The sequence below is a fragment of the Onychomys torridus genome, chromosome 3, assembly GCF_903995425.1.
Source record: "Onychomys torridus chromosome 3, mOncTor1.1, whole genome shotgun sequence".
NCBI classification, from domain to species: Eukaryota; Metazoa; Chordata; class Mammalia; order Rodentia; family Cricetidae; genus Onychomys; species Onychomys torridus.
In genome coordinates, this window is record NC_050445.1 from 47,821,235 (window position 1) to 47,837,631 (window position 16,397).

At 39.4% G+C, this 16,397-nt stretch overlaps 1 protein-coding gene across 1 annotated transcript in view; it reads right to left on the reverse strand.

The window, feature by feature from the left end:
- Window positions 1-16,397, reverse strand: part of Cped1 (cadherin like and PC-esterase domain containing 1) — a 271,465-nt gene that overhangs the window by 160,387 nt on the left and 94,681 nt on the right. The window contains exon 5 of the mRNA XM_036181508.1: window positions 1,942-2,074. Coding sequence (XP_036037401.1) covers window positions 1,942-2,074 — 133 coding nt within the window. The remainder of the gene's footprint in view (window positions 1-1,941; window positions 2,075-16,397) is intronic.

Below are 16,397 nucleotides of genomic sequence, written 5' to 3' on the forward strand. Positions count from 1 at the left end.
GGGAGGAGGAAGACAGGTCTGAAGGAGGGAGGGTAGTAGAATGTAGATGAGATGAAGGAGAAAGGGGGATACGTGGAGGGAGGTTTACATGCGTAAGGTATGGGAGGGAAGGGCAGAGGAGGAGCCGGGAGAGGGAGAACTAACCAAAGGATGTTCAGAAAAGCCATATGGATACCTACTATTTCATAAACATCATATATATGTACTTTTCTCACATAAGAAAACAAGAGTTTCATGAGAAGTACCCTAAGCAAGAGATGGTGCTCCTCCCAACAGCTATAGATGGTAAAATAAAAAGCCCAGTGCGGTGGGGATACTTCCCCTAGAATTCTTGGTCAGGAATGTCTCAGAGATCTCCCACGACACAGGCTATTGCTATTGCTCTTGGCTGCCCACCAGAACCTGTTGGTAAGACTCTATTGCCAAATCCACCACACACTTTGGTCACAGGACATGGAAAAATCAAGTTGGTACTGACCAGGAAGCTTCCTCCCTACTAATCAGCTTTTGTAGTACAGGATAGTACTATATGTAGGTTGCTGGGGCACGGAGAAGTCATCAACAGTCCATCCCAGTTGTGAACCTTGTGAACTACAATAATAACCTCGGTGGCAAAAATATGCCCCAGTTATAACAGTGGTATAAACTATTATGAGGTAAGCAAGCACTTTTTGCTTGAACTTATGGCATGTTCCACAGGAGGAACTGGGTGTTTAGTATTGTAAATCTGTCTAAGACTGCCTGGAGCACTCACAGACTCCAGGGTTAAACCTACTAATATTTTTGTTAAATGGACATATTATTAAACTGCTTTCTAAAATCCTATTCCTGTATCTGTGGATTAGTGCAGCTCTCAGTCCTTGTCAGAGAAGTTTCTTTCTACAACAGACAGTGTTTGAGGCAGAAACTCACAACTTATCAAAATTCGGAAGAGAAGTGTCAATGGAGTGCTCGGCTACAAACAGAACATCTGTATAGCCTCCACCCCGTGGAAGAGGGGGCAGAAGGACTGTAAGAACCAGAGGTCAGGGAAGACCTGACTGGAACTACTTCATTCATGAATTCACAGCAGCTGTGTTCACCTTCACAAGAGCTGCACAAGATCAAGCCATTCAGTGATTGAAGATGAAGCAGGGAAGGTCTGCAAGGCCCATCCCTAACTGAGGAGCTGTTGGTACGTGATGGCTTATGAGAGAATCAGATTCCTTCGGGAATGTGGCCTCTGATAGGTTGGTCAAGCTCCAGTGGCTCATCCAGCTCCATACCCATAATTATGTAGGTAGTAGGAATTAGACTTGGTGGTTATTTAAAGAAGAAGGAGGAGGAGGAAGAGGAAGAAGAAAAGAAGAGAAGAAAGTGGCATAATGTTGGGGAGGTGGTTGATGGATCTGAGAGGAGTCAGGAGGAAGAGAAGGGAAAGAATAAGATAAAAATTCTTTGTACAAAATTCTCAAAGAATTAATACAAATATTGGATTAAAAACATCCTTCCCTGAAAATATCTAGGACAACGTGATACCCTTTCTTAGATAGTAGGAGTCATAAAAATTTAATAGCTAAGAAAAATTCATTCAGCCATACTCAAAGACTAAAGCAATGTCATGTGGGTATAAAATAGAAGTTAAATTTTTATAGTTTTACATTGTCAAGGTTCTAAATTCAATTTACATTAATATAAGTTACTAGCTAAGAGTCTAATTTACCTAAATGTTTATTCTACAGCAGCAGAAATTTGAATTAGTCTAGGAGAAAGTCAATGATGACATTCCTCTTTAAGACACAATAACTGAACATGCTTGTGAATGGGACTTAGCGATTCATTAATCGGCAACCTCCCCCTTCTGCCCTATCCCAACACCCAAGCTCTCAGATCTGATTTCCAGGTTTTTTTCTTGCTTCCTACAGTATATGCTGGATAAAACATTCAACGTGTTCATCTTACAACTGTTTGCGTTTCCAGTCCCATGGTTCCCACACGTGTGGCTTGGCTCCTTTAGAGAGGTAACTGGAAGCACCCAGCTGTGACTGCATCCCCTGATCCAGGCACACAGAGGGACTCACTGGAAGTTGCAATTCTGAAAAGAGTCACAAGCAAAACACAGTCACTGTTTCTGGTTTCTCCTGGAAATGCTTCCAAATTAGATCACGCTGTGTCAAAAGGAGAGGGTCCCATCCCTCCATTCTGAAGCCAGACTGGATCTATGAAGTAAGAATTCATGGTCAGGAGATGGGAACATGAGGGATCATGGAGGGGGAGATCACTAAAAGAGAGGACTAGAAAGGCAGGGGCATTTTCGGGTCAGGTAGAAACCTGATCCAAGGCAATCTCCCAGGAATCTACAAGGATGACCCAAGCTAAAACAATAGTGGATATGTAGTCTGAACTGACCACCTCCTGTGACCAGGTAAGACTTCCAGTGGAGAGACTGGGACATGAACCCAGCCACAACCTTTGACCCACAGTCTGTCCAGCCTATCGTATGTTCTGGGGTAAGTAAGGGTAGGGTAGTGCAGTGATTCTGAGAGTGACCAAGCAATGACTGGTCCAGTCTGAGACCTGTGCCTTGAGAGTAAGCTCATGCCTGACACTGCCTGGAATGCCAGGACCCAGAGGCCGGATGGCCCATAGACCTAGGATAGAATGGAGGAGGAGTGGATTGGGAGAGGGAATGGAGAGGGAGGGGAAAATGAGATTGGGACATAAAATAAATAAATAATCTAATCAATAAAAAAAGAATGCATGATCAGAGAGGTTTTTTTGTTTTGGAGTCTTTTGTTTTCGCTTTTGGTTTGCTTTTTTTTTTTTTTTTTAAACCACAGACCAGGAAAACAACTGTAATAATTGGTTCTCAATTTTCTTGCTCAGAAAGGAAGGTAGATTCCGTATTTCTAACCATCCAGCCACAAGCTGACCTCCATCCACACTGCTAAGGGACGCTCTGACACTAGTGGAAAGTAGTTGGATGAGCTGCTTGTGCAGTGAATAGCACTCAGAAAACAAGTGGACTTCCTGACCATGTATTGCTTCATATACTTAAGCTGGGTATGCCTCGTGATCTTGAAAACTTCACAAGGGACCTAAACTATGTCAGAAAGGTTTTAGTTACACAAATGAAGGACAGCAACAATGTCTTACTTCAGAACAGTTATACCAAAACGTTGAAAAAGAGAAATTTTTGGATAAACTTAGTAAGAATTCCTGGAAGTTACAGAAAGCTACAAAATATATTTTTTAGAAAAGCCTTCTTCTATCAAAAGTGACATCAACCATTGAACTCCACAGAAGTACAGGAAGTCAGAAGCATTTTATTTATTCTAAAACATAAATGAATACAACTGAGATAAATACTAGTGTCCCTATACTAATACATATACATAGGTATTTTTTTTTAATTATACAACAGAGATATCCCAATGGCCTATGCCTGGTTTATTTAGCAATCTTATATAGAATTACTCATATCAGTGGCTTATAGTATTCCCTTAAATAATACATATAATTAATTAGGACATTCTCCTCTACTGTGCACTTATTGTTGAAATATTTTTCCTTTGCTATTTTAACAACATTGTGATGAACATTCTCATACAACTACTTTGGTGTACCTGTATAATAAGCTTATCAAAATTCTTTTAGGCATGCAAAATTACCAAGTTAATGGATAAATGCATTGTAAATTTGTTAGGCATTATCAAATTGCTTTTAAAAACACTTATCCTAATTTCCTCTCTATCTAAGAGTGTAGGGGAGTTGTTGTTTTATTCCCAGGTCACAGTGCTTGATTTTTAAGTCAAATAATTTATCCAGCTCTCAAAATGGAATAAATCTTCTATATTGCTTTTCCTTTTGTGCACATTCCATCAATACTAACATAGTCTAATTTAAACATTTCACTCTTAAGTAAAAGTCACAGAAGTGGAGCTGTTTGATGTACTCCCATGTCTCATGATTTAGCACAGTGTGACTTTGTGCAAAAAAAGTCCTGGTGATTTATGAATAAGCCTTCCCTGGTAATGAAGTTCCATGTGTTGTAACAATGGAATTGGAATTATTCAGATTGCTTTGGTTTTGAAGTTGACAAATGAAAAGCCATAGAAGATAATTTCTTTCCTTGGAAATCACAACCTTTGAATTTTGTCATTATATTTGTGTGTATGCCATAATGTGTGTAGCAATCAGAGAACAACTTATGGGAGATGTTTTTCCACCATGTGTGTGGGTCCCAGGGACTGAACTCAGGTAGTCAGGCTTGGAAGCAAATGCCTTTATCTACTGAGCCATCTCACTGGCCTGGAAATCACAATTTTGAAAAGACTGAGATAGGAGCCAGGTATATAGCCTAGTGGTAGAGCATGAATTTAGCATGTGCCATGACTTTGGGTGCAATCATCTCCTATGGAGGAAGAAAAATAAAATGTTGACTAAATTCTTCAACCTTGTAAAAGGCAAAGCAATGTTCTCAGTTAAAAGTTCACTAAATATACATATTTGTCAGAAGTTATTACTAGGAAAAATTGTATCTCTGCAAAGAGCTTATTTTGTAGCTTTCTTTAATGTGATATGAGACAGTGTCATTGACTCCAACATCTCCAGCCATAAGAAGCCCAGTTTTTGAAGTCTAATCACAGCTGACTTTGGAGATGCTAGACATAGCCTATTTTTACTGGGCTAATATGTCAATAGTACCAGAAAAAAAATAGAAAAAGAAAACAACAAAGAACTTTGTCCCCATTTTCTGGTTTACTTCAAGTGTTGGAGTGAAGTGTGATCCTAATTAGTCTTATCAATAAAAAACAGGAGTCAAATATTAGGTTAATAACCTAAGAGATCAGAGAAGCAAAGGAATAGCCACTAATGACTTCTTACCTCTCCAGATACTCAGACAGAATGGGGGACGTGATCCTGACTCCACCTCCCTATTATTGTTCTGGAATTAAAGGCTTGAGCCTCCCAAGTTCTGGGATTAAAGGCATGAGACTCCCAAGTGCTGGGATCAAAGGTGTGAGCCTCCATTACCTCCACCTAGACTCTGTGGTTAACTAGTGAACAGTTCTACCCTCTGATCTCCAGGCACGCTGTAATTGACAGAACACAAAATATCATACAACATTGGAGCCATACATGATGCTGGAAGAGTTGATGTGAGAATTGCCAAGAATGATAAGGGTTTTTCATTAACCTCTGAAACTGTGTGATAGAACAATGGAATTTAATAGTGATTAAATGAAGTTTATAGTAATTTATATTTATACATAAGTTGATAAACTCCAGGCTTCCACTACATTATTTCAGACTTGCTGATGGTTACATTTTATGATTCCCACCACCAAAAACAAAAACAAAACAAAACTTTTGTAATTAGCTGCACCTTGATATCTAAATTGCTTCCTGTTTTATTTGAGTATGGATGAAAAGGAACAGACATAAACTTCATTAATGTGTAGAAAATGCAGTTATATTTCATGGAAATGTAATAAGTGATTGTGGACATTTTTAATTATCTTAAGTTATATAACAGAATTGAATATTTGTTGGGAGGTACCTTCTTAGATCTTTTATTGGACATATCCATCCAAGATTCTTACAATAAGCCTGTCAACTCATTTCCTCCCTGTATTACCCACCGCCCTCCTAATCTCTAGACACATTCAGAAAGCCTAGAATTCTCCTCATAGTAATGCTGAAAGTAGCTTCTGTTTTTTGAAGGAATTGAGACCCTGCCACGTGGGTAGTCTTCCAAATAACTCCCTAAGTCATTGGCATTGGATAGTTGAAATGTTTCAGAAGCAATTAAATGTGAAGTACCTGGCATGCATCCATTAGGTTTTCTTGCCTACAGTATGAAGACAGACTGAATATTAGATTCAGAAATGGAACACTATCTAGTGAGCATTGCTGTGCTTTTATTTTTTGCCTACTCTTAGCTTATTGAAGAGAGCACCAAAGCCTGTAAGCATGCCAGTCACCTGCAGTAAAACCGGAGCATTTGTTAGGTGTGCACCAAGACTGCCTTCCCGGTGCCTTTCAATGTCTGGTAGAATGTGTCCAGGTGCCTGCTGACTGGGGTGCTGTTACATGAATAAGAATACTGAGGCAGAAGCAAGGAACCTGGCTTTGGATTTCTGTTCTTGTCAATCAATACTGGGCTTGTGACACTGGCAAGGAGTCTTCTAGAGTCTAGAATGTGATTCCCATGAGTTGTCTAAACTCTTCCCAATACTAAAACACAGTGTTGACCCACACCAGGTGCTCCAGTTAGCAATGAGATAGTCAACCTGTGGTTTACAAGCCAAAATGTTACCCCGATGAACTAAGCAAACTTCCTTTGATTATTAATTCCTCCTGCTCTGTCTAGCATGTAATTGTGTACAGCACAGGTAAAGACTAAAACACTGGAAAACACATGTACTGGAAAAAATTAGCTGCCGATTTTCTGGTGTATTTGATTTATGCTTTTCCCCAAAGCTAGTAATTAATATGAAAGTAATAGCAAAAGTATAATTATGTTTCACAAGTGTTCAGATGTTGTCTTGCATTTCTTATTAAGAAACTAAATATAGTGTTTTGTATTTTAAATTTACAGTGAAGATAAAAGTCCTTGATCAGCAATTAATAATGATTTGAGATTAGAAGTATAAATAAGTATAGTTAGAAGAATACGAGTCGCTCCTCCTGCCTTAGGGCACTTAAAAGTCATAATGCTTAACTTAGCTATGAAAATAGAACCTAAAAACTCACATGCATCACAAACATGACTTCAGAAATGCAGAAGCTGAAGTTGTAGCCAGGAATAATTTCTACTGCAGTCTCCAAGCAAAGACTACTGACCTAGGGCAAGATACTTCCAAGGCAAGAAGGATAGGGCACAAATTCTCTCCCCCTGAGCCTGAGCTCTATCTAGCACCCAAGGCCAAGTAAATCACACCAAAGTGGGCTGTAACAGACAGTCTTCAGGAGAAAGGCCTACAGTGAACTGCAGGGGCAAATGGAGATGATTCAACACAAATACCACACTTGGAGATGAGGAGCCATGTCCCCGGTCTACTCAGTTATATGTACCTGGGACCACATATAGGAAAAGAATGAAAGAAGAGAAATTGTGTCTTGATTTACAAAGGATAGTAGGTGATGGCTTTAACTGAACCATGTGAAATTGTCCTTTATTCAGTCAAAACCAATAGAATATTGGTTAAATATCAGCAATAATACAATGGTAAACCCAATGTTTCTTTTACTATATCTTGGGACCTATAGGAGAAAAACTGAGAATGAATAATCAGGTAAGATTGAGTGCTTGGGCTCAGGGAGCATTGTGGAAGAGTAGACAGAAAGATTCTAAGAGTTAGAGGTCAAGGACGATCTGGGGAAAATGGTATCTTCTGATCATGATAGGACTGCTGTGCTCATGAACTCCCAGCACTTGTGGTTCCCTGCATAAGACCTGTGCAATTTCAAGTCATTTGGTTCATTCACTCATTCCAGGAATGCTGATGCCAACATGAATGCAGGAGGCCTCATGAGCCTCTACTTCCAATCAAGGGGCAATTGACAGCTGATGGATGCTAGGGGAAGGAGAGTTGGTTTTCCTTAAGTGTGGCCCTGATAGGTCTACCTTGCTACCAGTGGCTAGCCCCACACTCATGGGTATATGGGCAACACGGGTTGGACATAGTAGTAGTTGGAAGTTGGGAGACTGAAAGTAAATCCAGGAGAAGTGGAAGGAATATGATTAGAATACATTATATGAACATATACAAATATCAAATAATTAATAGATATATTAAGATAAAAATAAAAATAGCATTGTAGTAAGAGCATACAATCATACTATCTGCAAGAGAAAGTGCCTATAGTTTGAATGCCTGTGGATAAGAAAGGGGAGACCCTGAAGTCGCACGTAAGTGTTTGGCCTCTTCCTTGAAAGCAATGGAGACACAGTCCAAGTCTTCTATAAGTCAAGAAACACCTTCACTTTTCAATCTGTTCCGGTCTTAGAATGATGATGAAAAATCACAGCCACAAAGCATGGTGGATACAGAACAAATGTTTGCTGGATGGGTAAACTTTACAAGTTTAGTTTTCTTGATGTGGGATACCAAGTTGCCATTCTTGATATATGGTAAATGTGACTTAAGGGGGAGTTAAGTGATGAGAGCCCATTGGCCAAAACTGAAATGCCATCTTGCTGTGAAGTTAACATATTCCGTTAATCATGAGCATGTCATGGGGCCAACCAGCTGTGCTTCTGTTTGTGTGGGGCCCAATGGCCTTATGAGAGAATGAGTACCCATGAACCCTCTTTAGCCACCACCCCCTAAAAAGGTACTTGAGGAATAATAGCTATCCTTTCACCTCTTCAGCAGAGTAGAAAAGAGTAAGGGACACATCCACAGGTGGGTCAAGTTCATAAAATTAGCAAGTCATTTGCCACTAGAGAGGAGGGCTTCTGTGCAGGGAAGGGAAGGTAGTCTCACCTCACAGAACTAGAAGCTCTACAGGGGTAGGGGCTCTGTTGTCCTAGTCTGCTTGTTTATACATTCTTCCTCCATTGTCTGTCTACTGCTAGACACAGGCTGGCACCAAACATAGGATCATATAAATATATACTTAGTAAGTGAACTAAAGTTTCTTCTTACTCAAACCAGCAGACATATATGGATTGGTCACAGGGGATATATTGGCTGCTTTTGTGTGTCAACTTGAGACAATCTAGAGTCATCAGAGAGGAAGCAGCCTCAGGTGAGGGAATGGTTCCATGAGATCCAGCTGTAAGGTATTATCTCAATTAGTGATCAATGAGGGAGTGTCCCCATGGTGGATGATGCCATCCCTGGGCTGCTTGTTCCAAGGATGTAAGCAGCACCCTTCCATGGCCTCTGCATCAACTCCTGCCTCCAGATTCCAGCCTTGCTTGAATTCCTGTTCTGACTTCCTCCAATGACTGACTATGATCTAGAAGTGTAAGCCAAATAATCCCTTTTTACCCCAACTTGTTTTTTGATCATGCTGTTTCATTATAGCTATAGAAGCTATAAATAAGATGGGATGAAAAAAAAAAAACAGAAATGATAAGAGAATAAGCAAGCCAGTATCTAGAAAGCTTTACTAAAGTTGCATGCTACTAACATGCTATTGCTCAGACTTAAGAGATGTGTTTAAAATGGAGAGAATGGTTTTACTTCTCTACTGCAATGTGGACTTTCTAAGATTGGGATGTATATTATCTATATCAAGGTGCTGCAAAAATAGCACCCAGGTAGCCCCACTAAGGGGACAAAGGTCAACAACTCAGAGACCAGATATCTAAGGCTAAGCAGTGTACTAATAGTAAACAACTATGGACTCCACAGATATCACAGGAAGTTACAGAAAGAGTCATTTGCAGATGAGCTGAGAGGAAGGTTATGCACAGGGATACCATGGATGGGCTTAACTTAGGACTAAAGTTCCACGTTTTACCAAACAGATGGTCCTTAGGTCTGAGAAGACATAAGTGAAGCCAATCAATATGCATATTCTAATTTGTCCAACATGTTAGTGAATTGTCACTAACCAATAATTCCAAACAATTTTTACAAATAAGATTACAAATTATATTTTTAAAAGTGTTTGTTAATGAATTAATTGGTGTGGTTAAGATTCAATTCCTTAGCCTTTCTAAGTTCAGTGTCTTTTTCAAAAAATAATAATAGGAGTTTAGGGAGATGGATCAGAGGTTAAGAGAACTAGCTACTCTTGCAGAAGTCCCAGATTCAGTTTCCAGCATCTGCATGGTTGCCCTCAACTTCTGTACCTCCACATCAGGGAAACCAATGCCTTCGTCTGACTTACACAGACACCAGGCATATACGTAGCCCATGTATATACATATACAGGCAAAATACTCATATGCAAAATAAAATTAAAAAATCACTTTTTAAAAGTAGTAATAAAAATGATCTACTTACAGAGATGGCAACAGATTAAATACAAAGTTCCCTTAAAGTGCTTTGCACAGAAATTGAATTTAGTAAATGCTCAAAAATCACTAAATTGGGGCTGAAGAGCTGAGTCAGCAGTTAAGAGCTGGAACTTCTCTTGTAGACAACATGAGTTCAGCTCTTAGCACCAATATCAGGAGGCTCACAACTGCCTTTAACTTCTTATCAAAGGGTACAAAATGCCTCGGCCTCTACAGGAACTACATTCACACTCACATTCACCTCTCTCTCTCTCTCTCTCTCTCTCTCTCTCTCTCTCTCTCTCACACACACACACACACACACACACACACACACACACACACACAGTATTTAAAATCATAATAAATAGCTACATTAGTGAGAAATTATTGTTTCCAAAAATCTAAGAAATTCTCTAACTTTGAAAACCACAAAGTACAGCTAAAATATTATTTCTTTCCATCTTATTCTATACTCAGATGCTTCCCATTACCAGGTCACTACCAGTCAAAGGCCAATCCGTTAACTGTTTCATGTGATTATTTTATTTGCTTGTTTTTGTTTTTTTGAGGTCTTTCTACAATGCTGGCTATCCCCAAACTCAATATATAGACCTGGCTAACCTCAAACTCAGAGATCTCCCTGTCTCTTCCTCTCAAGTGCTGGGATTAGAGGCATGTGCCACCATCCCAGGCTTGATTGTTTGTTTATTTATTTATTTATTTATTTATTTATTTATTTATTTGTTTGTTTGTTTGTATGTGATATGCTTTCATGTGCTGTTTGCAGGTGCCCATAGAAGCCAGAAGGGTCACTGGATCCCCTAGAGTTGGAGTCACTATAGGAGCCTGTGGGAGACCAGCTCTGACCTGCTCCCAACTATTGAAGGGTTCTTGGGTGGAGGAGAGAGGAATGAGAAAATATCAGATAGAAAGATAGACCTAGACGATGAGGAGAAAGACAGAGACAAGGGATAGCTTCGGGAGGGCCTGGGTCCATACCCAATAACCCAGAACTTTATTCAAAAGGGCTTTTTATAATATGCCAAGGGGAGAGGCAAAAGACTTCTCCCTTGCAAGACCAAAGCACACCATACAGCCAAGTGTAGACCCTTCCAAACACTTGGTAAATATGCCCATGGCCAAATAATCTTACGCACCCATGCTGGGTAAAGCAAGCTCAGATTCTCTGACCCTGAGTAATTTGGGCTCCCACAAGTTACAAGATATTTTAGGCTGGTCAACATGGGTTCTTGGGAACTGAATTTCAGTCCTGTTCGAGAGCAGTAAGCACTCTGAACTGCTGAGCCATCTCTCAGGACTCATGTGAGTCTTAATCATCTATCATCTGCCCTTAGCCTCATAACAGCAAAATGGGAAGTATGTATAAGAAAGACAACTGTGTGCAATCAACTGATACAGCATCTCTACTCATGAGTAGATCATGAAGATGTGCACCCTGTTCTTTCCTCACTCAGGTTTAGCCTCCTGTGGTCCTAAGCAAGGAAGGAGTTCATTTACTGTCCTGTTTCACTTATTTAAAGGAATTTTCTATTAGTTTCTAATCCTGAATTAGATCATGATTAGAGTAAGGTTAGAACTAACCTCTTATCATATCTGAGTTTACTTCTCTGTACTTTGTTCAAAGAAAACATTCCTGCAAACAACACAAATCTAAACAGAAGTAACTTCTAAGTGGGTTCGTAGCAAAACTTCCTAGACAACTGCAGGTTGTCATTGGGATTTTGTATACTCCAAATGCATCGAGTCCTTAACAAATCTTTATTTTCATTTTATGAAAATACATTGTCCAAAGGGTCTTTGAGAGAGTGAATATAGCAAACAAAGAAAGGTATTATTAGGACATATTTCTGGCCTCATTTGGGCAACTCACAGGTAATTTCTCAAGATCTGAAATCAATTACATTATTACATGTGTGGTGGCCACCATAACTTCCTCTTGACAGCCTCAGATGTCTTCTTTGTGCTGTTATCAGAAAAGGGCATGACATACCACAAATACACACCATACAACACTTTAATATCATACTGCGTGGGGAGGAAAAAGCAGAGCACGCACTCTGTTATGGGGAATGAGATGCAATCCATGTCCTGAGGTAAGTGGAGACACAGTTTGACCTGTAAAAATGACCAGCTCATGGACACAGCAATGCGCTCTGAAGGAGTAGTCATTGTACAAAATCCCCACCAACTCACCAACCCATCAATCACACGCCTATCAAGCGTTCAGCAAATGCAAGCTGTAAGTGTCCTTCATTCAGTTCTTTTCCAGTGGAAGTGTCAAAGTCACACAGCTCTACAAAACTAATTTTCCCCATGGACTGCTCTATGTTTTGACCATGACAACATAAGAACCTTGAATTCCACTCATTTTCCTTGGTAATAAAAGCCATGTCTAGACGACCACTTCAATTTTCTTGCCCTATGATTTCACTGCAATGACCAAACAGCATGAAAGATTGTTTTATTACTTTATGGCAGCTTAATTTTCCTTTGATGTTTTTCTACATGAATTTTCCAGGGGACAAGAAATTTTTTAAAAAGGAAAATGCTTGACTACTCCAGCAAGGCTCAAGATGAATAATTTAGTATAAATTAATGAGCATCATTAATAACAATTTGAAACACAGCTTCCAACAAATATTAATACATAAGAGTCCAATAAATATGACAATAAAGTAGATGCCTAAATCCACCTGCTCTAAAAGAAGTTAATCACTTTATTAAAGCAAACCATTTCCCTCAGGACACATTTTCTGGAGTAAACCATGAAATAGTACTGATTTAATTGCATCAGAATAATTAATGGATTACTAGAATCTGCAATAGTAATTATAAATTCTTTTGAAGTGTATTGTAGTCAATCATAAATTAAATGTAAGATACAAACATGGGGGGGGGTAATGGTTGCTATTTGAATGAAACCAGGCATTAACATGGTCTTCAAAGGCAAATCCACAGGGCATTTCACTGTTGTTTTTACATCATATTTTAGTATACAAAAGTATACAGTGTCACTATTAAGTTGCTTCTCTATTTATATATTGTTTGCAAATAAAGATATTATACTTGAGCCAAGTTTTTATGGTATCAAGAGTTTCATAATTTATAAATCCCAGGATAAAATAAAAATATGGAAGATGCAGAGACTCGCAACAGTTGGCTAAATGAAGTCTCATGGGCAATAGGGACTTGGCCACCAGAAATGGGCCACTAGGATGGAATATTCCAGGAAAGCAAATAAACACAGAATTATTAAACTATCTTATTCTGAGGTTCCTTCCTGACAATCCATCATTGGTGTGACTGGAATCTGTTTACCATTGGAAAATGGGTCATTTCTAACAGCCATAAGACAGGAGGACATGAGACAGAAGTCAGCTATACCCTAGACTGACTTCCTGAAATGGGGTCTCAGTTTTCAACTGTAGCTAGTGAAAGATCATTATTAGCCCAGCACTTCTGTTATTTTGTGTCTTATAAATCACTAAAGAATTAACTAAATTCAGTGACCCAGAAGTAGAGGTAGCTGCTCCTAAAAAGATGATAATTAGGCAGTCCAGAAATCCAAAGTCTTTCTTTGATAATCTGAATTGTAACCTCTGATGTTAATCTGCTTCTTTTCCATAAGGAATTAAGCTATGTAATGAAGTTCAAATAACTATTTCTCCAAGGCTGCTTTTCAAATCTTCCTCAGAAACTTTTCATCTCTTGTACTAACAAGATAGTAATTATACTGATTTATCATATATGTATATTATATATTCATATGTATAATATATAATATATATATATTACATTTAATTGTAATATATGTATATGTAGTTTTGGAATCAATATCCATAGAGTTGGCACATCTAAAGCCTAGCTTTCAGGTTCAGTTTGTCTTTTGTGATACTGGGGTCCCTTGCATGCTTATCAAACACTCTATAACCGAACTACACCCTAGCCTTCTTTTTCACTTTTTATTTTGAGACAAGGTCTTACTAAAGTGCTTAAACTGGCCTTAGACTCCCCCTGTAGCACAGGTTAACCCGGACTCTATGATCTCCCTTCCTCCTCGGCCTCCCAAGCAGTGAGGGAGGATTCCAGGTAACACTGTGTATTTGCATGTCCCTTGTGTTACTTTTCCACTGTCAACTCAACACAACCTAGAGTCTCTGGGGAAGGGAGAACTTCAACTGAAGAACTGCCTTGATCAGACTGGTTGCAGGTATGTCTGTGGGGCATTGTCTTGATTGCTAACGGATGTAAAGGGTCCAGCTCACAGTCTGTACCATTCCTAGGCAGGTGGGTCTAGGCTTTTTTTTTTTTAAGAAATGTAGATGAGCACAATAAAGGAACAAGCGAGCAGCAGCTTTTGCCCATGGTCTTGCTTTAATTCCTGCCTCCAGGATTCTGCTTGAGTTCCTGTCCTGACTTCCCTCATTGATGGACTGTGACCTGGAAGTATAAGCTATGTGAGCCCTTTTCTTCCCTAAGCTGCCTTTGGTTGTGGTACTTTCCACAGCAACAAAAAATAAAGCAAACTAGAACACCCCTGTAGAGCAACCCCAGACATGAACTTTTTCTTGTTTTAAACTGCTACTTGAATTACTGAGAAAAAGCTGATAGTAAAAGGCCATTTGCATTTTGCTATTCTTTTTAAATACATTAAATATCTTTAAGAAAATACTTGAGGCACTCAATATTGTTCCAGGCATCTTCAATAAGTTAGGGTTATATAGCCACTGATTTAAAAGTCCAGCAGCCCTAGTCATCAGAAAACCATTCAATATTATTTTTGGTCCCAATAGATTCCAGCGAATAGATTCTTGACATGGCTCAATTTAGAAGTAACAGAAAGAATTCAAGGTAACGGGTACCAAAGGAAAAAAAAAAACAAAAAGTATGAGTTTTCTTCTTTTCCTTTCTCATCTAATGAAGGAATCATGCTGATTTGGAAGCTAAACTTTTATTGTACATTCTTGGCTTAATGAACAAAAAACAAAATGATTACTCTGAAGGTGAGTCAGAAAGGAAAGAGTATAGAAAAGTCCTTTGAAGATAGTGAATGGGAAAACAGTGTTTTGGTGAACTGGAGGAAGCTAGTTAGGAAATAAGAGATTTACAAATGAATAATTTGGCAGAAATTTTTGTTGTGATGAGGGCCATTGAGACAGTGCAGTGTGGAAAGGCGCTTGATTCCAAGTATGAAGACCTAGGCTCAGTCCCTGGAACGTGCAAAGTTGAAGAGCATTCACTCCACTGGGTTGTCCTCTGATCTCCTCATGTGTACCATGGCTTGCCCCTCCCTTAAGCCAATCAATCAATTAATCAACCAATCAATGAATAAATGTGTGGGTTAAGTAATAATAAATCCCCCTTTAGTATTATTTTTTTCTTCAACACTACCACCTTACAAACATAAACGATTTTAAAAATCCAACTATTCCACAATGCCTTTGGAACTAGAGGTGATATTGTAGAGACTGTCTTACTTTCCTTGCCTACTCAAGACGATGCTCAGCTTTCTCAGAGGGTAATTTTGGCCTGGCTCCCCTGCCACACTGGCTCAGTCTCCTGTGGCTGGAGTCAGGTTCCATAGCCTATGTGGGCTTGGAGTGTTCTTCCCAAGAAGAGTTGGGGGTCACTAGTAGGCCAGCAAAATTGGATGTAGAGAAAAGAGGCACATGAAGTTTCTGTGAGGATTCTGACATATAAGAGTGCTCATTCAATGTCATGGATGTAGAGGGAAAAGTGACAAAGGTTCATGGCCACCACTATCCATCAGATGATCTGCAAGTCAGGTTCTTGACACTGCTTCAGAGTTACTAGCCCAGCCTCCTGGTGGTTCTGAACCTTCCTAATACTGTGACCCTTTAATATGGTTCCTCAAGTTGTGGTGACGCCTAGCCATAAAATTATTTTTGTTGCTACTTCACAACTGTAATTTTGCTACTGTTATGAATCATAATGCAAATATCCGTGTTTTCTGATGATTTTAGGTGACCCCTGTGAAAGGGTCATTCGACCTTTGAAGGGTCCCAACCCTCAGGTTGAGAGCTGGGGCTGGGGCTGAGGCTGGTTTCTCACAGAGGGTGACTCTTTACTTGGCATTTTGTCCATCCCTCAATCTAACTTTTCTTTCCCAAAACACTTTAAAAAAACTTCTTTGGCCAGGTGGTGGTGGCGCATGCCTTTAACCCCAGCACTCAGGATGCAGAACCAGGTGGATCTTTGTGAGTTCGAGGCCAGCCTGGTCTACAGAGTGAGATCCAGGAAAGGCACAAAGCTACACAGAGAAACCCTGTCTCAAAAAACAAAACAACCACAACAACAAACAACAACAACAACAACAAAAACCAAAAACCAAAAAAAACCAAAAACCACCACCACCACCAACAAAAAAAACCACTTCTTAGTAAACTTTTGTCCTGGGAGTCTGAGTTGACAT